Source organism: Cydia strobilella, chromosome 24, assembly GCF_947568885.1.
Source record: "Cydia strobilella chromosome 24, ilCydStro3.1, whole genome shotgun sequence".
NCBI lineage: Eukaryota > Metazoa > Arthropoda > Insecta > Lepidoptera > Tortricidae > Cydia > Cydia strobilella.
This window is the reverse complement of record NC_086064.1, coordinates 8,879,516-8,903,270: the sequence shown is the minus strand read 5'-3', so window position 1 is coordinate 8,903,270 and position 23,755 is coordinate 8,879,516. Positions and strand designations below refer to the sequence as shown.

Below are 23,755 nucleotides of genomic sequence, written 5' to 3'. Positions count from 1 at the left end.
GCTGGCAACAAGAATGCCAACCACAGGATATCGTGTATAACCGCCTTAAATGCTACCCAGTACCCAGTGTGGGAAACCTGACAAATCATTGGCATCTGTCACTTTTGTCAGTTATTCTGTCACAAGTGTCACACCTGTCAAATATCTTTGCGTTCGTGCGTTGTACACAGAAGCATATACGTAATGATGCTAATGATTATATTTTCTGACAAAATCAACACAAATAATAAAAGAAATCGACATTAGAATCTTAATAATTACCTTCTTTCCATAGTCACTATTATTTCTCCTATTTGTAATAAAGCAACGTTATGCATCAGTGCCTTTGCTGCTTAAAGGGGGGTCCGGATAAGGACCTGACGACGCCGTACACATATCTCGGCAAAACGGAGATATATTCTGATATGCTCAAAGACTGTTTCGATTTACAGGTAAATTTAAAGTTTTGTAGTGTTCATTCTAAATTCTTATGTTTCTACTACCAAGCCTGCTTTGAACCTTGGTCCTATAATTCTAGTGGGTTGGTGTTATATTACATATTACAAGCTTTTATTTAACTTGCCCTGTTAGTATGTTAGTGTGCTAAATTTGACCCCATTTCCGATTGAGCTGAAATTTTGCATATATAAATCGGATTATAGTGCAACAATGATCAGGGGCCGATTGCATAATAACTTGTAACTAATAATATTAGCGGAAGTCTCTTTCAAATCAAAGGAATTGGAGATAGTATTTGGACCCGGGTATGTCCTTAAACTACGTCCGAAGGAGAGGTATGGGCACTGTGAATGACATCTCGCTTTGTGTGGTAGGGCACAGGACAGCGGATGTCATTCAAGATCTAGAGCAGAGCCCTGTAGAAATACCTCCACCTTACAGAAAATCGCAGCCAAATAACACTAGACCCTACTTATAGTGTTGTGTAGTTCAACGAGGGTGCCAAGTGTTAGGGTCTGCAACGCGCATGTAACTCTTCTGGAGTTGCAGGCATACATAGGCTACGGGGGTCTCTATTGTTTCTCATATTAAGTCATAATGTATTGTTTCTTTATCTCATTGTATTGTTTCGTTATCTCATTAAGTCATAATGTATTGTTTTTCCACTTTGGTTTTTCTCAGAAACGCATAACTTTACACGATTGCCATAAAACAAACCTAACCTAAACTATCTATAGGATAACCTGAGGAAAATCCTGAAAAGTTAAGGTTTCAGAATTATGACTAATGATAATATGACAATACAATACATTATGGCTTTCAATAATTATGTCAAACAAAGGGACCTCATATTTTCCCATATTTTTTTGGTTATGTTTTGTATTTTGTAGTAGATTGCTCCATAATATTTATATATTTCAAACACTACAGTTGACACTGGGCACCAATGGCGAGTGTGGGATCTGTGAGGTGTGCGTGGGCCGCCTGCGAGATGCGAGTGACTTCAAGGTGCAAGTGCAGCGGAGTCAGGCAGAGCTGCGGACACAGGGAGCACATGTTAAAGGTATTTATTTATTTCATGAATTATTGAATTAATTTATTTTATAAAGCATTTCTTAAATAATTAAACAATTACATGAGGTAACTATTAATCAAACCCGCTCGTTATCACTTCCGGTGCAAAAGTGCCCATAATGCTCACGGCATTACCCCGCTGGATAGCTTTGGACAGCCTCTGCACCACGAACGATTCAGAGCGGGGGTCCTCTCCCGTTTGCCTAAGTCACTATGTCACGCACAAATTGATTCGCGTCAACACCCCAGCAGCCCGCCGTTTCCACCGCCAAAGGGACGAAAATATATCCTGAACCCAATGGAGCTTACTTTTTATTTCAACTCCCATATTAAAGGCCGGTAACGCACTTACAACCCTGGTATTGTGGATGCCAATTTTGCCAAATTAAAATACTCTTGAAGGCACTGTCTTCGTTGCGTGAGGTATAACGTAGTCACCCAGCTTTAGTCATAGACATATATATTATTTCGTTAAGACCGGCCTTCACGAGCACTACGAATGGGGCCGATACATTGGAGTCAAAATCACATATAGTTACACCAGCGCGCTCAGTCGTGTGGCGAATTGCGCAGTGGAAGGGCGTCGGTGTTCGGTCAGAATTGTATTTATTATTAAAATTACATTATTTATATACAATTAATAACAAAAAACCGGCCAAGTGCGGGTCGGACTCGCGCACCGAGGGTTCCGTACATCGTACATTACACAATTTAAACAATGTATTTTTTAATAACAAAACTTCCGTGAGACACAGAAATATTAACCAATTTTCGGTGAAAGTTTACATGGTAATGTACATCATATATTTTTTTTAGTTTTATCATTCTCTTATTTTAGAAGTTACAGGGGGGGGGGGACACATTTTACCACTTTGGAAGTGTCTCTCGCGCAAACTATTCAGTTGAAAAAAAAAATGATATTAGAAACCTCAATATCATTTTTGAAGACCTATCCATAGATACCCCACACGTTAGTTAGTTAGTATTGCTGGCCATTTTCCGCAAATCGACATCCAATGTGCCTATTTTGCGTGAAACGAGGTAGCGCTACTCTAACCACCCCAGCTCCTCCACCCTACACGTATGGGTTTGATTAAAACATATTTTTTGAGTTTCAGTTCTAAGTATGGGGAACCCCCAAATTTTATTGTTTTTTTTTTAATTCTATTTTTGTGTGAAAATCTTGATGCGGTTCACAGAATACATCTACTTACCAAGTTTCAACAGTATAGTTCTTATAGTTTGGGAAAAAAAGTGGCTGTGACACACGGACGGACAGACAGACAGACAGACATGACGAATCCATAAGGGTTCCGTTTTTTGCCATTTGTCTACGGAACCCTAAAAACACGGTGTATAGCAGTTGACGGTATTATTTTGTGGTAATTATATTGTACAGTCAGCTGCAGAGAAAAGGCACCCCCCCTGCATACAAAGTTCTGTAGATTTGTATGGACGTGGGATATCTTTTCTCTGCAGCTGACTGTACCATATTATTTATTTGTTCTAGAAGAAACAGAAAATGCAGATGGAACCTTCGAGACTGTGATGTGTAAGTATACATTTATTATTTTCCTTACAATACATTTACTTACTTGCATATCTACAGAGATAAGGTGGTAACATAACATGCAACTTCGCGCGTTCCGCACATTACGCCATCATCTAGGCATGCAAATTGTTTCTTTTTTTAACCTACGCAATATTACCTTTATTACACTATACAATATACATTATTTCCAAACAATTTACATAATACCATATGGCCATCATCACATCACAATAATAAATATAAATCATAGCAATTATTAATAAAAACATGCCAGAATATGGGTACACAATATAAAGCAAATGTCAAAAAAATATATTAAATGTCTAGAAAGAATGTCGTGGGCGAGACTCGAACACGCAACCCCGGGATACTAGCCCGCGCTCTAACAACTGAGCTACCGAGACTAGACAGACTAATTGCTAATATTAAAAAAATAATTCAATTTAATTAATTAATTAATTTCAATTTAATTACTATGGTTTCATGTCATGCCAATTTGGAAAAGAAATATATTTGTATTTGTAATTCTGTACTTTTATTCAATAATTTATAAGCGCTGGTGGCCTAGCCTGACCTTTCAATCCAGAGGTCGCGGGTTCGAACCCCGGCTCGTACCAATGAGTGTTTCGGAAGTTATGTACGAAATATCATTTGATATTTACCAGTCGCTTTTCGGTGAAGGAAAATATCGTGAGGAAACCGGACTAATTCCAATAAAGTTTACCCTCTGGGTTGGAAGGCCAGATGGTAGTCGCTTTCGTAAAAAATAGTGCCTACGCCAATTCTCGGGATTAGTTGCCAAGCGGACCCCAGGCTCCCATGAGCCGACGGCAAAAGCCGGGATACCGCGAGGAAGATGATGAGAAGGTACCGGGTTATAATCTTCTGGCCCATATAACCATTCTGGTCGCAGAAATCATCAAAATAGTAACTAAATTTCAGATATGTCGTAACGGTGTTGTAACAGCTACTACACTTTGCGGACTGTGTTTAGTTTTGGTTACTAAGTGTGGTAACAGCGTGTACACAATGCGACCAGAATTGTTTCAGTGATTAAGTGTGGTCGCCGTGTGTACACTTTTCGGTCACAAAGTCGAAATATTTTTTATACACTTCGCGTTCAGTTTGTGACCAAATCTATACACAATTAACCGTTACCGAACTGTTTCGAAACATTGTGACCGAAAAAAAAACTGGTAACAATGTGTCGACTCTTTCCCATTTCTGGTAGCGGTTGTAACGGCGACACTGCGACCGGAAAACACGGTGTCGACACATTTGCTTCGTAATGGCGACAGAAAATGTTTGTATGGGGGGACTCTGAAGGTTAAAATGTTACTAATTAATTGACAGGTGAAGTGCAGATTAACCTAAAGGAGGAGCCCGAGGACAGCCTGTACGCCGACCAGGAGACGGTCGGTGACCTCGTGCTGGAGCCTGAGGTGGTACAAGATAAGACTGAAGTCCAAAGTGAGTTAGATTACAATTATATTTACACATCTGCTCATAACTATTTAGACACTCGTCATTTTTAGGGTTCCGTACCTCAAAAGGAAAAAAAACGGAACCCTTATAGGATCACTCGTGAGTCTGTCTGTCCGTCTGTCACAGCCTATTTTCTCCAAAACTACGGGACCAATTAAGTTGAAATTTGGTATACGTATGTAAGTTTGTGACCCAAAGACGAACATGTAACGTAAACATGGGGGGCACTTTTAGGGGTAAATGAAAAAATGAAAAAATAAAGTTTTTCAGACTATATCGTGTTATATATCAAATGAAAGAGCTCATTGTGAGAATCTCAAATATATTTTTTTTTTATAATTTTAGGATAAATAATTTAGAAGTTATTCAAGAAAATAGGCAAAAAATGACCATTCCCCCCCTTTATCTCCGAAACTACTGGGTCTAAAATTTTGAAAAAATAAACAAAATAGATATTTACCTATAGATTACAGGAAAACCTATTAGAAATCGCAGTCAAGCGTGAGTCGGACTTAATTACTTAGTTTTTGATGCGACCCCTACGGGTTTTTTAAAGACATTTCACTCACGTTTCACATACAAAATACATTGTTTAAATTGTGTAATATACGAAACCCTTGGAACGCGAGTCCAACTCGCACTTGGCCGGTTTTTTTCCATACAATTGTATACAAAATCGACTTTCAGAATTATACCGCTAAGTCGCAGTCGGGTAACAGTTTTTTGTGGAGTTTACTTTTTTAATTTAACAGACATATCGAGCTTCAAAATGATGTGCAGAATATTCGTGTACATCGCCTATTTACCAAATGGCAAGCGTAAAAAAATCCATAAATCGTTTTCCAGTACAAAATCGTTTTATTTTGTATGAACTAGTACATAAGGGTTTTTTAAATCGTTGCATAAAGTAAACTCGAAATTTTAAAGGATGTCTTTGGCAACAATTTGAGGCTCAATATATTTACCTAAATAAAAATTCAATCCAACATGTAAGAGAGTCATTTTCCTGCGATCGAACAGTATCATTTTGAAAATATTTTTGTAAACAATTGTGTAGTGAAAATTGCGGGTGCCTAAATACTTTTGAGCGGTAGTGTATTTACTTAGGCGCTTATCACACTGCCGTCGCATTTCGGTGCGAAGCTACGAATTCGTGTGCGGCGACGACGACGCGATGGTGCGGTTTTCTCCGTATCTAAAATTCTAAAGGGTCGGCACCCTTTAAAAACCTGTACACTCCTTATTATTATTATTATTATTATTTATTTATTTCCAAAAAAGTATAATACATTTTAAACTTATACTAGGTTCGCCAAACTTGCGTTTAACGGCAAAATGATGCTCCCATTTTCAATGTTAGTACGTCAATCTAAATTTAATTATTATTATAATTAATGTCTAACGCGATTAAATTTCATTATTTCACCTTTCGCCAAACTTGCGTTTAACGGCAAAATGATGCTCCCATTTTCAATGTTAGTACGTCAATCTAAATTTAATTATTATTATAATTAATGTCTAACGCGATTAAATTTCATTATTTCACCTTTGTTCCGACGTTCACACGGCTCAAGCCTTCCGCGACAAGACTCAAGTCTTCCGTGACCACAGCTAGTGCAACTTGGCTGAAACGTTATGTTTGTGTAGAGTACTTGATAGACATACATTTTATAGCATTGCTTATATTTATGTAGCCTTACTTTTGGAATATTTATAAAAATTATTCATTCTGTCCGTTCCAGCATCAAACCAGTCACCCGTGGGACTGGATCCTCCGGAGCCCGAGTTCATAACAGTCCGAGACACGTATGAGCATCCGGCGCCTCCCGCCGCGCGCCACGCGCGAGCGACACTCGAGCGCACCAGCGCCGCACGCGAACAACACGAGAGCGACATCACCCCCTACGAGTGCGGCACTTGCGGCGCGAAATTTAAACAATTGGTTCTACTGAGCCAACACGTATCAGCGGCACACAGAAAATCACCCAAGCCAAAAAGACCCAGGGTTGTAACAATTAAAAAAGCAAGAATAAACAAAAATAAAGATAGAGACACGTCAAAGTCGTCAAAGTCAAAAAAGGAAATGGAAAATGTGGAATTGTATACTTGCGATTCTTGTGGAAAGATATTCGGCAGCAGAAACGGCTTAAACGCCCATATGCGTACCCACGCAGAGGTAAAAGTGTTCTCCTGCGAAATATGTAAAAAAGAGTTTAGGTTTTTGAACAATTTTCAAACGCATAAAAAAATGCACATCGCGAAAAAAGTGTACCCCTGCGGCATCTGTAAAAAAGAGTTTAAATTTTTATGCCATTTTCAAGCGCATAAACGAAGGCACATAGGCGAGAAACCATTCCCTTGTGATGTATGCGATATGCCGTTTAGTAAGTTAACTCATATGATTAAACATAAACTGAGTCATAAAGGTGAAAAGCGGTATTCTTGCGAAATATGCAAAATGAAGTTTACTAGTGCACAGCATCTTAAAGCACATAAACGTGTCCGTTATTACTCACCTGCTTAAGCTTTATCCTGATCATCTTTACCCAGCGTCCACTTTCTGACTTTTTCTAACCGAAAACTTTCCATTTTCGTTAATTTCGGCATCTTTTTTTGTGAGACTATTGGCACGATCACCTTTCGTAACGTCAAGCCAGCATTTTATTTATTTAAAGTGCTATAACACAAAATGCAAAGTACAAATGGCGGATTTAATGCCTAATAGCATTCTCTACAAGAAAATTATCGGAGTAAACGTGTTGAAATGATGCAAGGAGAAAAGTAAAAAGATACTTATTAAATTAAAACTATCGAAAACATCTGAAAAACCTGATAAAATAAAAATACTGGATATAATTAGTTTACTAAAATAAGAATGCTAATCACGTAGAATTTCATACATTGACCCGCCTGTTACTATCTCAAATGCGTAATATTGCTGTCTCGCCGATGATGCAGGCAGTCAATGCCACTGTGCGGAACTGCATATAAATATGCACGTGTCATGGAAATAGGAAATGGCGGCCCGGCGGGTCAACGTACCAAATTCTACGTAGTTGCCGTCCTTACTTTTACATATACCCAATAACATCCCGTGTGGACTGTAACACGAGCAAAATATTTAGCGATGTGACAGACTGACGGACGTACAGAGTCACATAAGGGTTCCTTCTGTACCTTTTTGGTACGGAACCCTAAAAACTAAACTGTAAAATCGATGATATATTTTAATAGCCGGGTCCACACATAGCGAGCATACGCGCGAGGCAATTTCCTCGCGCACAAAACGGCCAGTGTAGACGTGCCTCGGCCGAGGCGCGCGTGTTGTATCGACATTTTAGACATGGCTCGCGCGCGCCGCCTCGGCCGAGGCACGTCTACACTGGCCGTTTTGTGCGCGAGGAAATTGCCTCGCGCGTATGCTCGCTCTGTGTGGACCCGGCTAGTTACTAATTTGTGCTCCTAACGGATTATTAGCCAATTTATTTATAAGTTTTAGCTAATTTATTATTTCTTTATGTGTATAATTGTATTTAATTTAATTAAAGCCATGTAAATAATTTATTGAAACAAAATTCTGTATTCACTATGTTATGTTGGTTCTAAAATACTGTTTTTCTTTTGTTTTTTTTTTTAATTGGAAACAATGCAAGTTTACAGTTTAAAACCAATTCACTTACATGCTAGGAATACAAATATGAGTAGGAAAACACAAAAATACAAAATAATTAAAACTAACATTAACATAAATACTTATAAAAACATGCGCATAAAAATGTCAAAACAAATTCTAATTTCAAATTTACTTACACTACTACTAGGAAATTTAAAAAAATCGGGTATAATATGAAACAATGTCAATAATTTTATTGACATTGTTTCATATTATACCCGATTTATGACATTTTATTTTGTATGTTGTATATTTATACAACATACAAAATAAAATGTCATGACAGTCAATTAAAATTATAAATTATGTATTGGAATACAGAATACTAAAAACAAGTTAATGTGTCCACACTTCCGATCGGGGCCCGATGTCCCGAGCAAGGGCCGTTTTCCGTTTCACGAAATACAAGGTGTTACAAAAATAGTGGGGATCCGTTTAAGGGCATTTTCGGTATCTTTTTCTGATTAGGAACAAGTAGTTTTTTTTAAGCGATTTTTTTTTCTATGGGGCAGGTCATCATCATTATTATTGCATGTGAACTTTTTTTCTACATTTCAAATATTGTGCTCTGTACCTCATAGAGTTGCAACGTGCCTCCCTAAGTACTTCTTTTCGACACATGGCTTTGTGGAAACTGCTGAAAGAATTATTACCAAATAATGCAAACTTTATTCGCGAATTACGATATAAGAGCGGAATATTGTCAGTGGATGAGCGTTTTTATAATGATCCCTTTTAACTATCAGAACATATTTTAATAACAAGAATAAAATGGTAATATTGTCTTCGGTTACCGCGATAGTTACTCATGAAATAAAACTATGAAAACGGATTATATCGCGTATATTGAATTTATAATACATCCCGACGTTTCGAACTCTTTACAGCGTTCGTGGTCAACGGGTGACTGAGGAAAAATTACAAAGTGCAAAAATACCCACATACTAAAATAATGAACAATCATAGACTACAAACTTTAAGGCTGGTTGTACATGCAAAATCGGTTCATAAGGCTAGTTATACACTACAATTATTTTCAAGTAAAGATATATATATATACGCGATATAATCCGTTTTCATAGTTTTATTTCATGAATAAAATGGTAGTTAAAGCATATATTGAATTGAATTGAAATATTTATTGCAGACCGTGGAACACTGTAAAAAAAGATACCTACAGAATTGACAAAATATATGAACTTGCATGTTATGGAAGTTATATGTGTAAATATTTGTCATTTGTAAATATTCTGTGCGTGTGTGTGTGTGTGTACGTATAATTATGAATGTATTATAAACTGTGGGTACAGCAAAAGTTTTTCCGTGTTTTTATTTACCGTTGATGGGAACAGCTACAGATGTAATAAGCCCTTCACTTCAGTCTTGATAATTTAATAGTACATTACTACAGAGGCTGGGAAGTAAGGGGTTGCCGGCCGAGTACTTATAGACAGGAGGTTATTATTATGAGGCCGGCAACCCCTTTTTACGCCGGGGTATGTATAGTGCTTTTCTCAAACATGCAATGAAATAAAATACTTTACTATTAAGATTTAGTTAGGAATATACCTATAGAAGCAATCCATATTATGTATATTTACATTTATTAAAATAAATTGTGTTTGTATAACGTCTTTTACTCACCGACATAATCATAGTAGATGACATAGGTATTATAAATAGATAAATAAGAAACATTTTAAGAAGAAAGACAAGGTCAAGGTGAGTCAACTTCCGTGAGTTCGACTCGCACTTGGCCAGTTGTTTTTCTATACGCCAATCGTGGATATATGCTTATATTGAGGCATTAGGCCTAACACACCATCGCACCGCACCAAGGTCATTGTGTGACGCACCCATAAGTAAGAGCGAGAAAGAGATATCGCTTTCTACCTCTTACTTATGGGTGCGGTGCGATGGTGTGTTACGGTTTGGATCGTTGAACCTTTAAGGGGGAGGGCGCGAAGCCGCGAACGTGAGTGTGGAGTCTAGTTCGCTAATCAGCGAAATCGACTCCACGCGTTCGCGGCGTCGCGTAGTCTGGAGCGAGCTTTTAGATTTTAGAACAATGCAGTGAAAGTTGCATGTAGTGACATATCTGTGGAAACCAACCCAACTTAAGCGCATATTACATAAGCCCGCTCCAGACTACGCGCCGCGAACGCGAGTGTGGAGTCGATTTCGCTGATTAGCGAACTAGACTCCACACTCGCATTCGCGGCTTCGCGCACGAGTGTGAAGGGCCCTTGACACGTTCCTCCTTCGAGTGCAAACGCCATATACAAACGTTACCTAATCTGTGCAATACGCCTCCTGTCAGTGTCATTTTATTTGACATTCCCATGGCTTCCTAACTTCATTTCATGGTGTCTGTGTTCTGCTGTATGTTTTCTAACAATTCTAACGCCGCTCATGACTATTTGATTATTTATTTCTGTAATTTAGTCATGCCTGGTACCGTAACACGACTCAACTATAGTCCGTACTATAACCACAAGTTCAATCCGTAATTAAATACCAATACAAATTTTCTTTTTGTTTAATGAAATACTTTTCGGCTCCCATGGGCCGTGGCAAAATGCCGGGATAACGCGAAGGAGAAGACCAATTTTCTTTTAGGTGTCGCCTGAGTTTTTCTTTCCATTAATGAAAATATTTTACCATGCCTGCGACATTTGAATAATCGTCACACAAGAACGAAGATATTGGGTTTAATTTTGAATCATATTTGGGAGGATTGGACTATAGTTAGGTCCTTTTACGGTACCGTTTCTCTTTTATGCAATAAAGTTTAAATAAAGAACGCTGTGATGGAAAGCAAGATGGCAGCGATAGTGCGCGTGAAACAGGAGCCCGAATCGGAGGACGAGGCGCCATGCGAGTTACAGATGGACGGACACAGTGAGTTCTAAGCCTGTACTTCATTCTAGATAACATTAAACTAAAACTAACTAACATGGCTCAGCGACGCAGAGAGGATTTTGGCCTCCGAAACAAAAGCACACCACTTTTTCCAATCCTGCGCCGTTTCCTGCCAATAATTGACTTGTTAACAGCCACTGTGCCAACTCGCGTCTTATACATCTTTCACTTCCACCCCTAGAGCATATAGCTCTAACGACTCCTCTCTAGACAGCCAATGAAGGCAAGCCAGAGCCAAGTCCTGCGGGTCCACTCCGACCGACGAAGACGAGACGGAGACCCTGACCGACTCACGGGAGCAAAAAATCTCCTTCCTTAAAATATAAATTTTATGGGACAATCCTACACAAATGAACTTAGTTCCACAATAAGCTCAATAAGACTTGTGTTATGGCTCAATAAGACTAGATGACGATAGCTGATATAGGTAATAGATATAAACAAATACCATCAAAATGAGTTGGCCCACCAACTACTGGGAATTATTTTTCTCAGTAGTACCACCCAACTTTAGCTAATAATAATTTAAAAGTAATATCTAATATATTGTTTACAGTTAAGGTAGAAATAGAGCTTGAACCACTGTATGTGAAGATCGAGCCTTCATGCCCTGAAAGAACGCGCAGTGAGCAAGTGTCCGGGCTGATTGACCGTGAGATAAAAGATAAACCTTTGCTAGGACCAGAAGAGTTGCAACCACAGCATGTGAAGACCGAGCCATCTTGGTCTGACAGAACGAGCAGCGAGCGAGTGTCTCCGCTGTATGCCAACCATGAAATTAAAGATGAGCTTGTGCTGGGACCGGAAGAGGTGCAACCAAAAACAATAGAAGACGCTGGTGAGTTTCCTTATTATAAGCTCTTAATGTCACAAACGAGAGTAGGGTACTTGTCAATTCTCAGTTTTAATTTGTAACCGAGGATTTTTTTAGATCTGGCAGCAGAATAGTTAAGTGTTTCTTAGTTTTAATTTAGTTTTAAGTGTCCATTGTATACCCGAATTGGGTTACCGTTGAAACTCACATGTATCACATCACATAACACCTCTGTCACATGGTTGTACAATAAAGAACTATCTTATCTTATCTTATGTTTTTTGTACATATTTTGCTGGCAACTGTACAAAATTGTTTCTGTAAGACATTTTAGTATACAAGATGTTTATTTTAATAACCTGCAATATTTTACGAGTCATACTAATCAACCCCCTATTCGCGAAAAAAAAAATTACTCCCCCATAGAAAATATCAACATCGGACCAGCCAAAATGTATGAAACAGCCAATTTTCGTTTCTCTTCTATAAATTCACCTAAAGTGTCAAGACTGGTAGGACAATACAGGATTTTACAAAAAACAATAAACTTTTTTTTACAAAGGAATCAAAAAGAAAGCTCTATTTTGTTTTTCAACAATGGCCTTTGGTCCCAATAGTATTTGTATTTGAGCAAAATTGGGAATTCGTCCTTCACATAGATTAGGAGAAAAAATAAAACAGTTTCGGGGTTTATCGGGTATTGTGAACCCCCAGGGCCAAAGGGGGTTGAAATGTGGATGATGCAGGGTATTATTATCTTTAAAGGGCGTCGTTTAGTTATAGTTTAGAACTTAACGCTCTGGGGGCAATTCTGCAAAGGCTATCCTGCTACAGATGTAGTGAATAATTGTTTTCCATCGTATTTTCTCGGAAACGTTCGTATTTGTCATGCTACTTCAGTCAACGTCAGTACTTTTTTTCCGTACTGTCTGTTTTCAGTACTGTCTATATCCCGGTCAATATAAGTCTAGTGAAACTAACCGTGAATCATTCAAAACTCTTATTATGCACTACATCTGTACAGTCACATGTTACTCTTCGAAGGCCGCAAAAATATGGGACACGCTCTTATGGCTCTACAAACAAGATCGTGTGAATCGTGTCAGACAGGGTTCGAAATTATCCAGATAATATACAGGTTATAGTCTTTGATAATTATCCATATCGGATAATTATCCCAGGTATGGATGGTGCTATATTTATTTTCTTTGAATTCTTTAGTAAATTTTAAAATCTCGTCTTAGAATCTTCTTAAATTTTAGGTTATTATCAAATCGATAATTATCAGGCATAAAAATCACGATAATTATCATTGATAATTATCCTTTCGAACCCTGGTGTCAGATATTTTTGCTGCCTTCAATGTGTAACGTATTATTGCAGGTGACTGTATACCCTTTGTCATAAACATTCAAGTAACATTCATCTACATCTGCTTCTCGTTTTCGTTGCTATAAATTATAATTAAAAGAGAAAGTTTTATATGTAAAACTTGTACTAGCTCTATTTTCTTTGTATAACGATTTTTAGCAACGAAAACTAGAACCAGAGATACTCGTATACTCGGGTGTAGATAATCCAAAGTAAAAAATCGTAATTTCTTAATTTCTTCGTAACCGCTACACCGGTTGTTATGATACTTTTTTACTGATGGTTCTAAATACCCAAATGCATATGTACAGTCAGCTGCAGAGAAAAGTGACCCCCCCCTGCATAGAAGTTTGTATACAATGGTGCTAAGCGAATATTATTGCTGCCTGTACATTTCGGCTTTGTCCAATGGCTAAGGACAACCTATATGTGAATAGCCGGGTCCACACAGAGCGAGCATACGCGCGAGGCAATTTCCTCGCGCACAAAACGGCCAGTGTAGACGTGCCTCGCGCGCGCCGCCTCGGCCGAGGCACGTCTACACTGGCCGTATTGTGCGCGAGGAAATTGCCTGGCGCGTATGCTTGCTCTGTGTGGACCCGGCTAATGGCTTTTTTGCGGTTAGTTCTTGTGGCGCTTAAATGTAAACTTTTCTTGTGTTTTCAGAATCAAAGTCAATAACTGTGAAGAAGAAGAATAGGAAAGATATAAAACACAAGGAACTCAAGCAAGCAGAACCTAGTTCTTCTGACATTCAAAAGCCATACTCATGCAAAATATGCAAAAAGCAATTCAAGGAAAAATATTATTTAAACAAACATAGAATAGTACATACAAATGAAAAGAGCTTTTCATGCGATGTGTGCAACAAACAGTTTTCTCGATCGTATACTTTAAGTACTCATAAAAAAATCCACAGTGGCGACAAACCGTACTCATGCGACATATGCAAAAAAACTTTCAAACTAAAGTATTATCTAAACAAACATAAAATCATTCATACCGGTAAGAAGAACTTTAAATGCGACGTATGTAACAAAGTGTTTTCGCGTTCGTTTAATTTAACTACGCATATGCGAAGCCATAAAGGTGAAATGACATACACATGCGATATATGCAAAAAGCAGTTTATGAAAAAAGATAAATTGGAAAATCACATAAAAAACGCGTGCAAAATTGCGGTCGAGAAACGCTTCTCATGCGAAATATGTAACAAGAAGTTTACACGTTCGACGACTTTAACTATTCATAAAAGAATCCACAATGGCGAAAAGCCGTACACATGCGATATATGTAAGAAGCAATTTGTCCATTTCAGTGCTTACTTATGTCATAAACGATTCCATACTGGTGAGAAGCCTTTCCCGTGCGAAGTATGTAAAAAACGGTTTAGATATTTGGGTGATTTGGTTAAACATCGTCGAATACATTCAAATGAAAAACCTTTTTCGTGCGAAGTATGCAAGAAAGAGTTTAAACGTTCGTCTACGTTAACCAATCATAAGCGTATTCATACGGGTGAGAAGCCGTACGAGTGTGAAATTTGTCAAAAGCGGTTTGTACAGTTGGGACAGTTGAGCGCTCATAAACGCGTTCATAGCGACGTGAAACCACACTCATGCAACGTATGTAATAGACAATTTGGACAGTTGATCCAATTGAAAAGACATAGAATAACTTACGACCACGTGGAAGATAAATAATTTATCTTCAATTTTATTATACAAAAGCAAAGAAAAGTAAGAGATTGTTCTTTAGCGATAAGGCCGTCTGTTGTTTACCTCTATCTTTATGTGTGTTCCCTTATATTTATTGTAGGGTATTGCAATTAAGAGTTTTGGTATTGTATTAGTTGACTTATGTCTTATTGACTTAGTTATCTTGGCGCACTCGGCTTACGGCTGTCAGTCAGCAGTCATTTAAGACAAAGTTTAGTAACCGAGTCATGCGTAAAAGAGAGACAACGTTATCCGTTGTCAAACATTGGTTTTATTACTCTGCTCAAAGTAAGTTTAAAGTTGCCGCCATTGGGTTACCGAAGATCTTAGCGATAACTGTGATATAGAGAGGGAACGTAGGTCGCTGGCCGTGCGGTGCATGCTTACCCGCAGGTTTTCATGTTGCAAACACGCAGTTAAAGTAACGCTTTTCAAAGCTTACTGTCAGTCTTTCTACACTTGCAGCCTGTGGGGTAGCTATACGCAGCGGGCGTACAGCGACCTACGAGTGCAGTATAGTTTGAATTTTCTCAAATGATTTTTACGCCCTAATCCCCTTATCTAATAAACAAAAGCCATTGTTTCTTTTGTGTGAGCGGTTAGCTCCCGCATTACACACGCGACAAAAAAACAATGTCTTTTAAAAAGCAACTGTATCGCGGTGGTTTAAGGTTCAAGTCTATGTACATCTAACTAACACGTTTTGGTAATTTAGCACCTCAATGTAGGCGAGCGCTCATATTATTACATAGATTTGAACCTTGAAACCAATACGATACAGCAGCTTTTTAAACGACATTGTTGCTTTGCCACGTGCTCAGAACGGGAGCTGACCGCTCGCAGAAAAGAAACAATGGCTTTTGTTTAACAGATTGGGGTCTTAGGCGTAAAAATCATTTGAGAAAATGCAAACTATACAACAACGCTTTCAGGATGCTGATGGGGCTGCCTCGTCACTGTAGCGCCTCCGGGATGTTTGCGGAGGCGCATCGACGGCTTTGGGGCTGTAATGCGGAAGCGGTGCTGGCGGGCGCGCTAACAGTATCATGATAGCGTTGTTGGATAGGTGGGGCTCTCCTCTGCTGCAGCAGTGGACAAAACTTCTCTTCTTATGCGAACTGCCAAGGAGTGGAACGCCCTGCCCGAGTCTGTGTTTCCGCATGAGTACAATCTGGGGCACTAATTTAAACTTTCACGATTTTTACTCATTATTATTTACAACGACGGGACTTAATCGCGTAAAATAGTTTTAAATTTAAATTTACCTCCGACGTTTCGAGGACGGCGTTGTCCCCGTGGTCTCGGAGAAGACAATCTACAACAACAACAACAATCTGGGGCTCTTCAAGGCAAGAGTTAATAGGTATCTCATAGGTAAGCGTGCTCCACCGTAGACCGCATCATCACTTACCATCAGGTGGGATCGTGGTCAAATAAATACTTAGGTATGTAGGTTAAGATTAGTCTGTAATTCCACCAAATGTAAATGTAACTAACAGTAACAACTATTATTCTCTTTGCCAATATCAAACTTTGTGCGACAAGATTCACGATCGCGCCTCTCACGATATGCGTGGCGGTCATAGAAAGAAAGAAATAGTTATTTGTTATACAAGGGTGCAAAGTTGTATTTTACCCGCGAGTGTGGAATTGAAACACGAGAAGTAAAATACATTTGCACCCGTGTGTAACACAAAACTTTTCACCTCACCATAGCGAGGAAAGTGCAACATCCACAGGCGTTAGATCATCTTCATCACTGGAATCACTCATTTTTTACGATATTATAACAAAAAACTGGAAATTCTGTATTTTTACGTGAGAAGTTTTTAAGTAAAAATTTTGTTGACAATTTTGACATTTCTGACGTATGAAATGTCAATGATGCGTTTTGAAATTGCATCGACTCTTACAAGAGCTAGCAAATCACCGTACACTGTCTTGTACAACCGTACAATTTTTGTCGTTTTTAAACCTCTTAATACCTTGATACTGGCGAAATAGTCCCACTGGGCTGAAGCCATAATTTTAAAAGAAGAAGAAAAAGAATGTTGCCGACGAGTACCGAGCACCGCTCGGGGTGAGGGCGCGCGGGGCGGGGATGACCCCACCAACGAGATCCGATTGCGAGTCATACCGAACGGACGCTAATTTGCTAATTATTTGTCTTTTTCTCTAATATTCCTTATATGTACTGTGTAGTGTTCTATATAGTTTAAATAAATAGTATAGTGCATTAGTTGACCATTTTTATTGGAAAAAACCACTAAAAACTAACACAAAGTGGTCTTCGAAGCCGGATAATTTGATGTTCCATACGCCGAAGATGGTCAACACACGTAGTACTACAAGACGTGAAAAGGAAAGAAAAGAAGAAGAACTTAAAAAGGCTTCAATCCAGCAGCCGCAGACACCTGTAAAAGATGAAGAACCAAAGAAACCGATCGACAAGACTATTATTTTAGAAAAGGGTAGTCAAATAAAATCGGAACATTCCGAACAAAGAAAGAACGCGAACTCGCTTAGTCATTGTTCTCGTAAAACCAGCTATCAGGGTTCTAAAAAGTCAAAATCGTCGTCTATTGTGGCACAAAGGAAGAAGCTGGAGCTGGAAGCAGCTGAAGCAAAGGCTCGCATACAAATGGACTTGATAGATAAAAAACTACAAGTAGATCTCGCCAACCTTGATGAATACAGTCCATCTGAAAATTCTGAACCGTCAGAACAAGACCATCAGTCGGTTAAAAGTGATGTTGCCAGGTGGGTCGAGCGCAGCCAGCTGGAACTGGAGTCACAGCACGTCCCCGAGACTGGAAATAACCCGGGCGCGCTGTGTTCGTCGGCAGCAGTAGTCGCCGGCACCGAGTTGCCAGTTCAGGAGTTAGCTAGCGCACTGAAGGAATTGGCCACCGTATCTGCATCCAACAACAACCAAAACGCAAGACTGCTGAGCCGCATCAGCACCCCGAAGGAACTGCCTTTGTTCTACGGTGAACCAATGGAGTGGTTACAATTCAAACAAGCTTTCGAAGAATCGACCAGAGTGTGTAGTTTCAGCGATATTGAAAATATGTGGCGTTTAAGAAAGTGCCTCCGTGGACCCGCCAAAGAATCCGTAAACGCGCTGCTTATTAGTGGCACATCGACTGAAACTCTAATGTCAACTCTTGAGTTACAATTTGGAAATCCGGAATTAATAATATCGCGCATGCTAATTGAAATTAAAAAACTACACGCTCTGCCACCGGAATACCACAAAGAAATAGTTACGTTTTCCGTTAAGATAAAAAATTACGTCACAGCTGTTCGTGCCTTAGGTCGCGGAGAGTACCTACAAGAAATAAGCATAGTCGGAATTATCTTATCTAAGATACCTACGGTGTTGCTACCCAAGTGGAACGACTACAGTTACGCGCTAATAAAAGAGGGAACTAAATCTAAACTTGATATCCTCTCCGAGTTTCTCCACGAGGAAGCTATGAAAGTGTCAACCTGCAGTGCTTCTCTTATGCAAGTTCGATCAGACTATAAACGTAAAAACTATAGTGAAAATAGTGACTATAAACCGCAAACTGTTTTAGTGCAAAGTGCGCATACGAACAGTAATAATAATAAGTGCCGCTTTTGTCGCGTAGGAAATCACAATTTACCAGAATGCAAAAAGTTTAAAAAATCGCTACGCAAGGACCGTTGGCAGTATGTGAAGCGATTCGGTTTGTGTTATAAGTGTTTATTATTGCACCATGATAGACAATCGTGCACGGCCGCCGCGTGTGACGTGGAGGGGTGCGCGCAGGCTCACCACCGGCTCCTGCATTATGTATCCGGTCAAAGTTCGCGCTCGACTCCTTATAACGTCGTAGAAGTGTCGGACACTAGTGCTCAAACTGAAACTGTTACGCATATAAACGTTAACCAGTGCGAAGTGCTATTAAAAGTCGTGCCGATATACCTTCATGGACCTAACGGTAAAATAAAAACGACCTGTATGCTTGATGATGGAAGCACCGTGTCTTTCATAAGCACGGAACTCGCGGAGCGCGCGGGGCTGCGCGGGCGCCGACAAAGTTTAAAGGTGCGCGGAGCTTGGGCCAATTCGGAAGTGAAGTGCGAAACACAGCTGATCGATTGCTCCATATCTAATAGTGACGGGACAATGTTCAACTTAACCGCGCGTAGTACAAGCAATCTGGACGTACCTGTACAAAACATAGGACTTGTTAAGTGCGGTAACTACAAGTACCTAGACCGTATAAAAAACTATTTGTGTGCTGAAAATCAGAAACCTGAAATTCTTATTGGACAAGATAATTACCACTTGCATGTACCACTAGAGATCGTGGAGGGCGGCCAAAATGAGCCCTATGCGACTCGCTCCCCGCTAGGCTGGTGCGTGCATGGTCCGTGTCAACGAGCAACTGTAATGAAACAAAGGGAAATACATACTTCATTACATCTTACTCATAACTACGACCAAGATATTGCAACCGAAAATAATCAACTTCTACGTGAACTGCAAGAAGACATGCGTCGATCTTTCTCCATCGATTCAATGGGCGTATCTGCTAAACCTCGGCAGAACTCGGAGGACGTACTGGCCCAGGAGCACCTGGAACAAACCTCTGAACTTATCGATGGCCAATGGCAAGTCGGCTTACCTTGGAAGGATCTTCACTGTGTCACCGTCGACTCGTATCCAAATGCATTATCACGACTGAAAGGAGTTGAGCTAAAAATGAAAAGGAGTGAAGAGTATGCACGAAGGTATAAAGAACGCATACAACATTTGTTGGAGAATAAATACGCTGAAAAACTGAAAAATCCACTCACGTCTACTAGAACTTGGTACTTACCTACTCATGGCGTGGATAATCCAAATAAGAAGAGCCTCCGTCTGGTTTTCGATGGGTCAGCTAAAACAAAAGGGTTTAGTCTAAATAGCTACCTATATAAAGGTCCCGACCTACTAGTACCGTTAATAGGAATCATGTGGCGATTCCGCGAAAACAAGGTCGCGATCTCTGGCGATATCAAGGACATGTTTCTCAGAGTTAAAATAAAACCCGACGATCAGCAAGCCCTACGCTTTCTGTACCGAGATAAGCCCGAAGATCCTATAGATACCTACCAAATGACGTCACTCATATTCGGAGCCAATTGTGCGCCCTTCATAGCACAATTCATAAAAAATAAAAATGTGCGACGCTTCGAATCTACATATCCAGAGGCGGCTAATGCTATATACACGCAACACTACGTCGACGACTACATCGATAGCTTACCTGATGAAGAAACTGCAATGAAGCTAGTCCGTGACGTCACCTATATACATGCACGAGGCGATTTTCATATACGCAATTGGAATAGCAACAGTCAAACCGTCATCAACAGCATTCCAAAAGAGACTCTCGGTAACAGCGCAGTAAAGTTCAAAGTCGGACAACAGTATGAGGGCGAGCGAACACTTGGATTGTTATGGAATCCTACTGAAGATACGCTCGGGTTCGATGTCTCGCTGAAAAAGTTATCTGAAAATATAATCCACGGGAAAGAAAGGCCTACGAAAAGAGACATTCTACGAGTAGTAATGTCGATTTTTGACGTGTATGGATTTTTAGCGCCTTTCACCATAAATGGAAGATTAATTGTTCAAATAACGTGGCAATTAGGCGTAACTTGGGATGAACAAGTACCTGACGTCGTCTACGAAAAATGGCTAAAATGGATTAATCAATTAGAATTGATGCGCGAGATACGTCTACCTAGATATTATCATCATGCCGCCACAAGTGCGAACGAGATAGTCACAGAGTCTCTAAGTGCGAGCGAGATGGTAACAGCATCTACAAGTATGAGCGCGACAGCCACAGATGCCGCGAGAGCGAGCGGGACGCGGCTAGTACCTATCAGTGCAGCGGGCGGCATCGGCAATGCACCTGCAGGAAAACAAGATTTATTAACTATGAATAGTTATAAAGATTTACAACTTCATTTATTTTGCGACTCGTCAATGAAAGTTATGTGCGCAGTAGCATACTGGCGCTGGCAAGAAAACAACACAGTTCGTACGGCATTTATAGCCAGTAAATGTCGCATTGCAGGCCTGAAGAAATCGACTGTGCCCCGATTGGAATTAAATTCGGCAGTTATGGCAGCTCGATTGGCTGAAACAATAATTAAAGAACACAGAATAAAACCAGATCGCCGTATAATTTGGTGTGACGCCACAGTGGTTCTGTACTGGGTACGAAACAACGCGCGTACATACAAACCTTATATCGCGAATCGGCTTGGTGAAATAGATGATTTAACGCACGCGAGTGAGTGGAGATATGTACCTACGCACCTGAATGTCGCCGATATACCTACCAGAGAATCATACGACCGTTGTGTGTTGCCTACCGAGTGGATACAGGGACCTGCATTTTTACAAAAAAGTGAGAACGAGTGGCCACAAAATATTTTGACCGCCGACGTAAACAATGACGAGTTAGAATGTGTTATGACGATGACGTCGTGCAATAAGGAAAACATACCTATACCTGAGCCTACAAGGTTTTCATCGTGGTTACGATTACTCAGGGCTACTTTTATAATGCTACAGTTTATAAACAAATGTAAACATATAAATGAAGAGGACGGCGCTGTCATGGAGAAAGCTGAAAGGTTACTTATAAAATATTCTCAAGCGCAGACGTTCTCCGAAGAAATCCTAAAACTGAAAAATGGGTTATACTTACCTAAAACAAGTAGATTACTTACCTTATCGCCGTACCTCGACGAACACGAAGTCCTACGCCTCGGGGGTCGCATCGACGCCGCCGCTGAAGTCGGACCTGAAACAAAACGACCTTCGATCTTGGACGGACGAGACTACATAGCAAGGCTGCTAGTGAAGCATCACCACGTTCTCGCAGCCCACGGGAACCAGGAGACTGTTGTTAACAACCTGAAACAAAGACATTGGATATTAAGATTACGACCGACAGTTAAAAATGTTACAAAAAAATGTATGCTATGTAGAATAAGGAAATGTAAACAAGAAATCCCACGAATGGGAGACTTACCGCCTGCCCGCGTTGCTCATCATCAGCGCGCCTTTACCTACACTGGCGCTGACCTCTTCGGGCCTCTAGAAGTAACTGTTGGAAGAGGAAGACAAAAGAGGTACGGAGTTTTGTTTACATGTTTAACGGTGAGGGCAGTGCACATTGAAATAGTCAACTCACTTACCACCGACTCATTTATAATGGCTCTTAGACGAATGGGAGCACGACGCGGCTGGCCGCAGTATCTATACTCAGATAATGGTACCAATCTTCGAGGAGCTGATGCAGAACTACGAAAGTCAATCCAGGAGTTGGACCAGGAGTACCTTAAGCGTGAGTCATTGAACTATGGGACTAAATGGACATTTATCCCACCCGGAAGTCCACATTGGGGTGGAGCTTGGGAAAGGCAGATCAGAACTGTTAAAGAATGCATGAAGGTCGTGCTGAAAGAGAGAGCCCCTCGAGAGGAGACTTTGTGTACATTTTTGGCAGAGGTCGAGAGCATAGTAAACAGCCGGCCACTAACGCACGTCTCCGTAGAACCTGGAAGCACAGAAACTTTAACGCCTAACCATTTTCTTCTTGGCTCTTCTTCCGTCTTACCCCACCTTGGCGCTTACAATGACTCTGAATATTTCTTGAAAAAGCAGTGGAGAATCGCCCAACGACTGGCCGACTTATACTGGAGAAGATGGGTGAAAGAAATCCTCCCGGACCTGCTACCACGTAAAAAATGGACTCAAGAAGTGAGGCCCTTACAAGTGGGAGACCTCGTCTTGATTGTAGACCCAGATGGACCTCGCTGCGCCTGGCCAAAAGGTTTAGTAGAACAGCTGTTGCCAGGCAAAGATGGCCGAGTAAGAGCCGTTAGGATTAAAACCAAGAGTGGTGTACTTACCCGATCGGCTGCACGCGTAGCCCGCATACCAATAGATGGTGAGTGCTGCTAAGCAGCACTGGGGTGGAGGATGTTGCCGACGAGTACCGAGCACCGCTCGGGGTGAGGGCGCGCGGGGCGGGGATGACCCCACCAACGAGATCCGATTGCGAGTCATACCGAACGGACGCTAATTTGCTAATTATTTGTCTTTTTCTCTAATATTCCTTATATGTACTGTGTAGTGTTCTATATAGTTTAAATAAATAGTATAGTGCATTAGTTGACCATTTTTATTGGAAAAAACCACTAAAAACTAACACAAAGAACTTGTGCGTTCAGAATTATATTTAACATCATTATTAAAAAAACAAACGTTTCTTATGGAACTTTAAGGTTTGTGACATAAAATCATTAAATAAAGCTAAATTTGGTATTTTTTATTAGATTTTCAAACCATTTGTTTAATGATAATTAATATCGAACGAACCACCACTATGAGCGTTTTACGTAATCTGTCAAGCTACTTAAACACGCTCCATCCAAGGTCAAATTACTTTCCCCACTTGTGAATAAAATGCGTTTTTCCCCGCTTGTTTTAAAGGATAAAAGACAACTTTCCGAGCTAGTGAGGGGAAAAAGTATTTATTAGCACAACGTTATTACATTACTAAAACTAAATACATAAAATGGGGTTGCGCTAAGGTCCTTACTCAGCTTGGTGTCACGGTACGAGCCACACGGCACACTCCGCGATGCTGATTTTCAATAAGGGCCAG

General features: G+C 40.1%; 3 protein-coding genes across 4 annotated transcripts; all 3 read left to right on the top strand.

Moving 5' to 3' along the window:
- Positions 1-162: 162 nt before the first annotated feature.
- On the top strand, positions 163-7,867 carry LOC134752004 (zinc finger protein 595-like). Of its 2 annotated transcripts, none has more exons than XM_063687557.1 (5): positions 163-431; positions 1,369-1,501; positions 3,026-3,064; positions 4,418-4,534; positions 6,292-7,867. In XM_063687557.1, exons 1-5 carry the CDS (start codon positions 312-314, stop codon positions 7,071-7,073), a joined length of 1,191 nt encoding a protein of 396 aa, XP_063543627.1. In that variant the 5' UTR covers positions 163-311; the 3' UTR covers positions 7,074-7,867. The 2 variants fall into 2 exon arrangements, with proteins under 2 accessions (XP_063543627.1, XP_063543626.1); XM_063687556.1 differs by having other exon boundaries at positions 3,023-3,064.
- Positions 7,868-10,912: 3,045 nt separating this feature from the next.
- On the top strand, positions 10,913-15,542 carry LOC134752001 (zinc finger protein ZFP2-like). Its single transcript, XM_063687551.1, has 3 exons — positions 10,913-11,123; positions 11,701-11,982; positions 13,996-15,542. The coding sequence occupies exons 1-3, from the start codon at positions 11,033-11,035 to the stop codon at positions 15,030-15,032; spliced, it is 1,410 nt and encodes a 469-aa protein (XP_063543621.1). The 5' UTR covers positions 10,913-11,032; the 3' UTR covers positions 15,033-15,542.
- A 1,789-nt stretch (positions 15,543-17,331) lies between these two features.
- Positions 17,332-23,049, top strand: LOC134752519 (uncharacterized). Its single transcript, XM_063688213.1, has one exon. It carries the CDS (start codon positions 17,356-17,358, stop codon positions 23,047-23,049), a length of 5,694 nt encoding a protein of 1,897 aa, XP_063544283.1. The 5' UTR covers positions 17,332-17,355.
- The last annotated feature ends 706 nt before the right edge of the window (positions 23,050-23,755 follow it).

Bases quoted from the DNA above. Each gene is read 5' to 3' on its own strand.
- LOC134752004 (XM_063687556.1), top strand. From the start codon at position 312: ATGCATCAGTGCCTTTGCTGCTTAAAGGGGGGTCCGGATAAGGACCTG. The intron at 432-1,368 runs GTAAATTTAAAG...CAAACACTACAG, and splicing joins AAGACTGTTTCGATTTACAG to TTGACACTGGGCACCAATGG. The intron at 1,502-3,022 runs GTATTTATTTAT...TATTTGTTCTAG, and splicing joins ACAGGGAGCACATGTTAAAG to AAGAAACAGAAAATGCAGAT.
- LOC134752519 (XM_063688213.1), top strand. From the start codon at position 17,356: ATGTTCCATACGCCGAAGATGGTCAACACACGTAGTACTACAAGACGT.
- LOC134752001 (XM_063687551.1), top strand. From the start codon at position 11,033: ATGGAAAGCAAGATGGCAGCGATAGTGCGCGTGAAACAGGAGCCCGAA. The intron at 11,124-11,700 runs GTGAGTTCTAAG...TATTGTTTACAG, and splicing joins GTTACAGATGGACGGACACA to TTAAGGTAGAAATAGAGCTT. The intron at 11,983-13,995 runs GTGAGTTTCCTT...TTGTGTTTTCAG, and splicing joins AAAAACAATAGAAGACGCTG to AATCAAAGTCAATAACTGTG.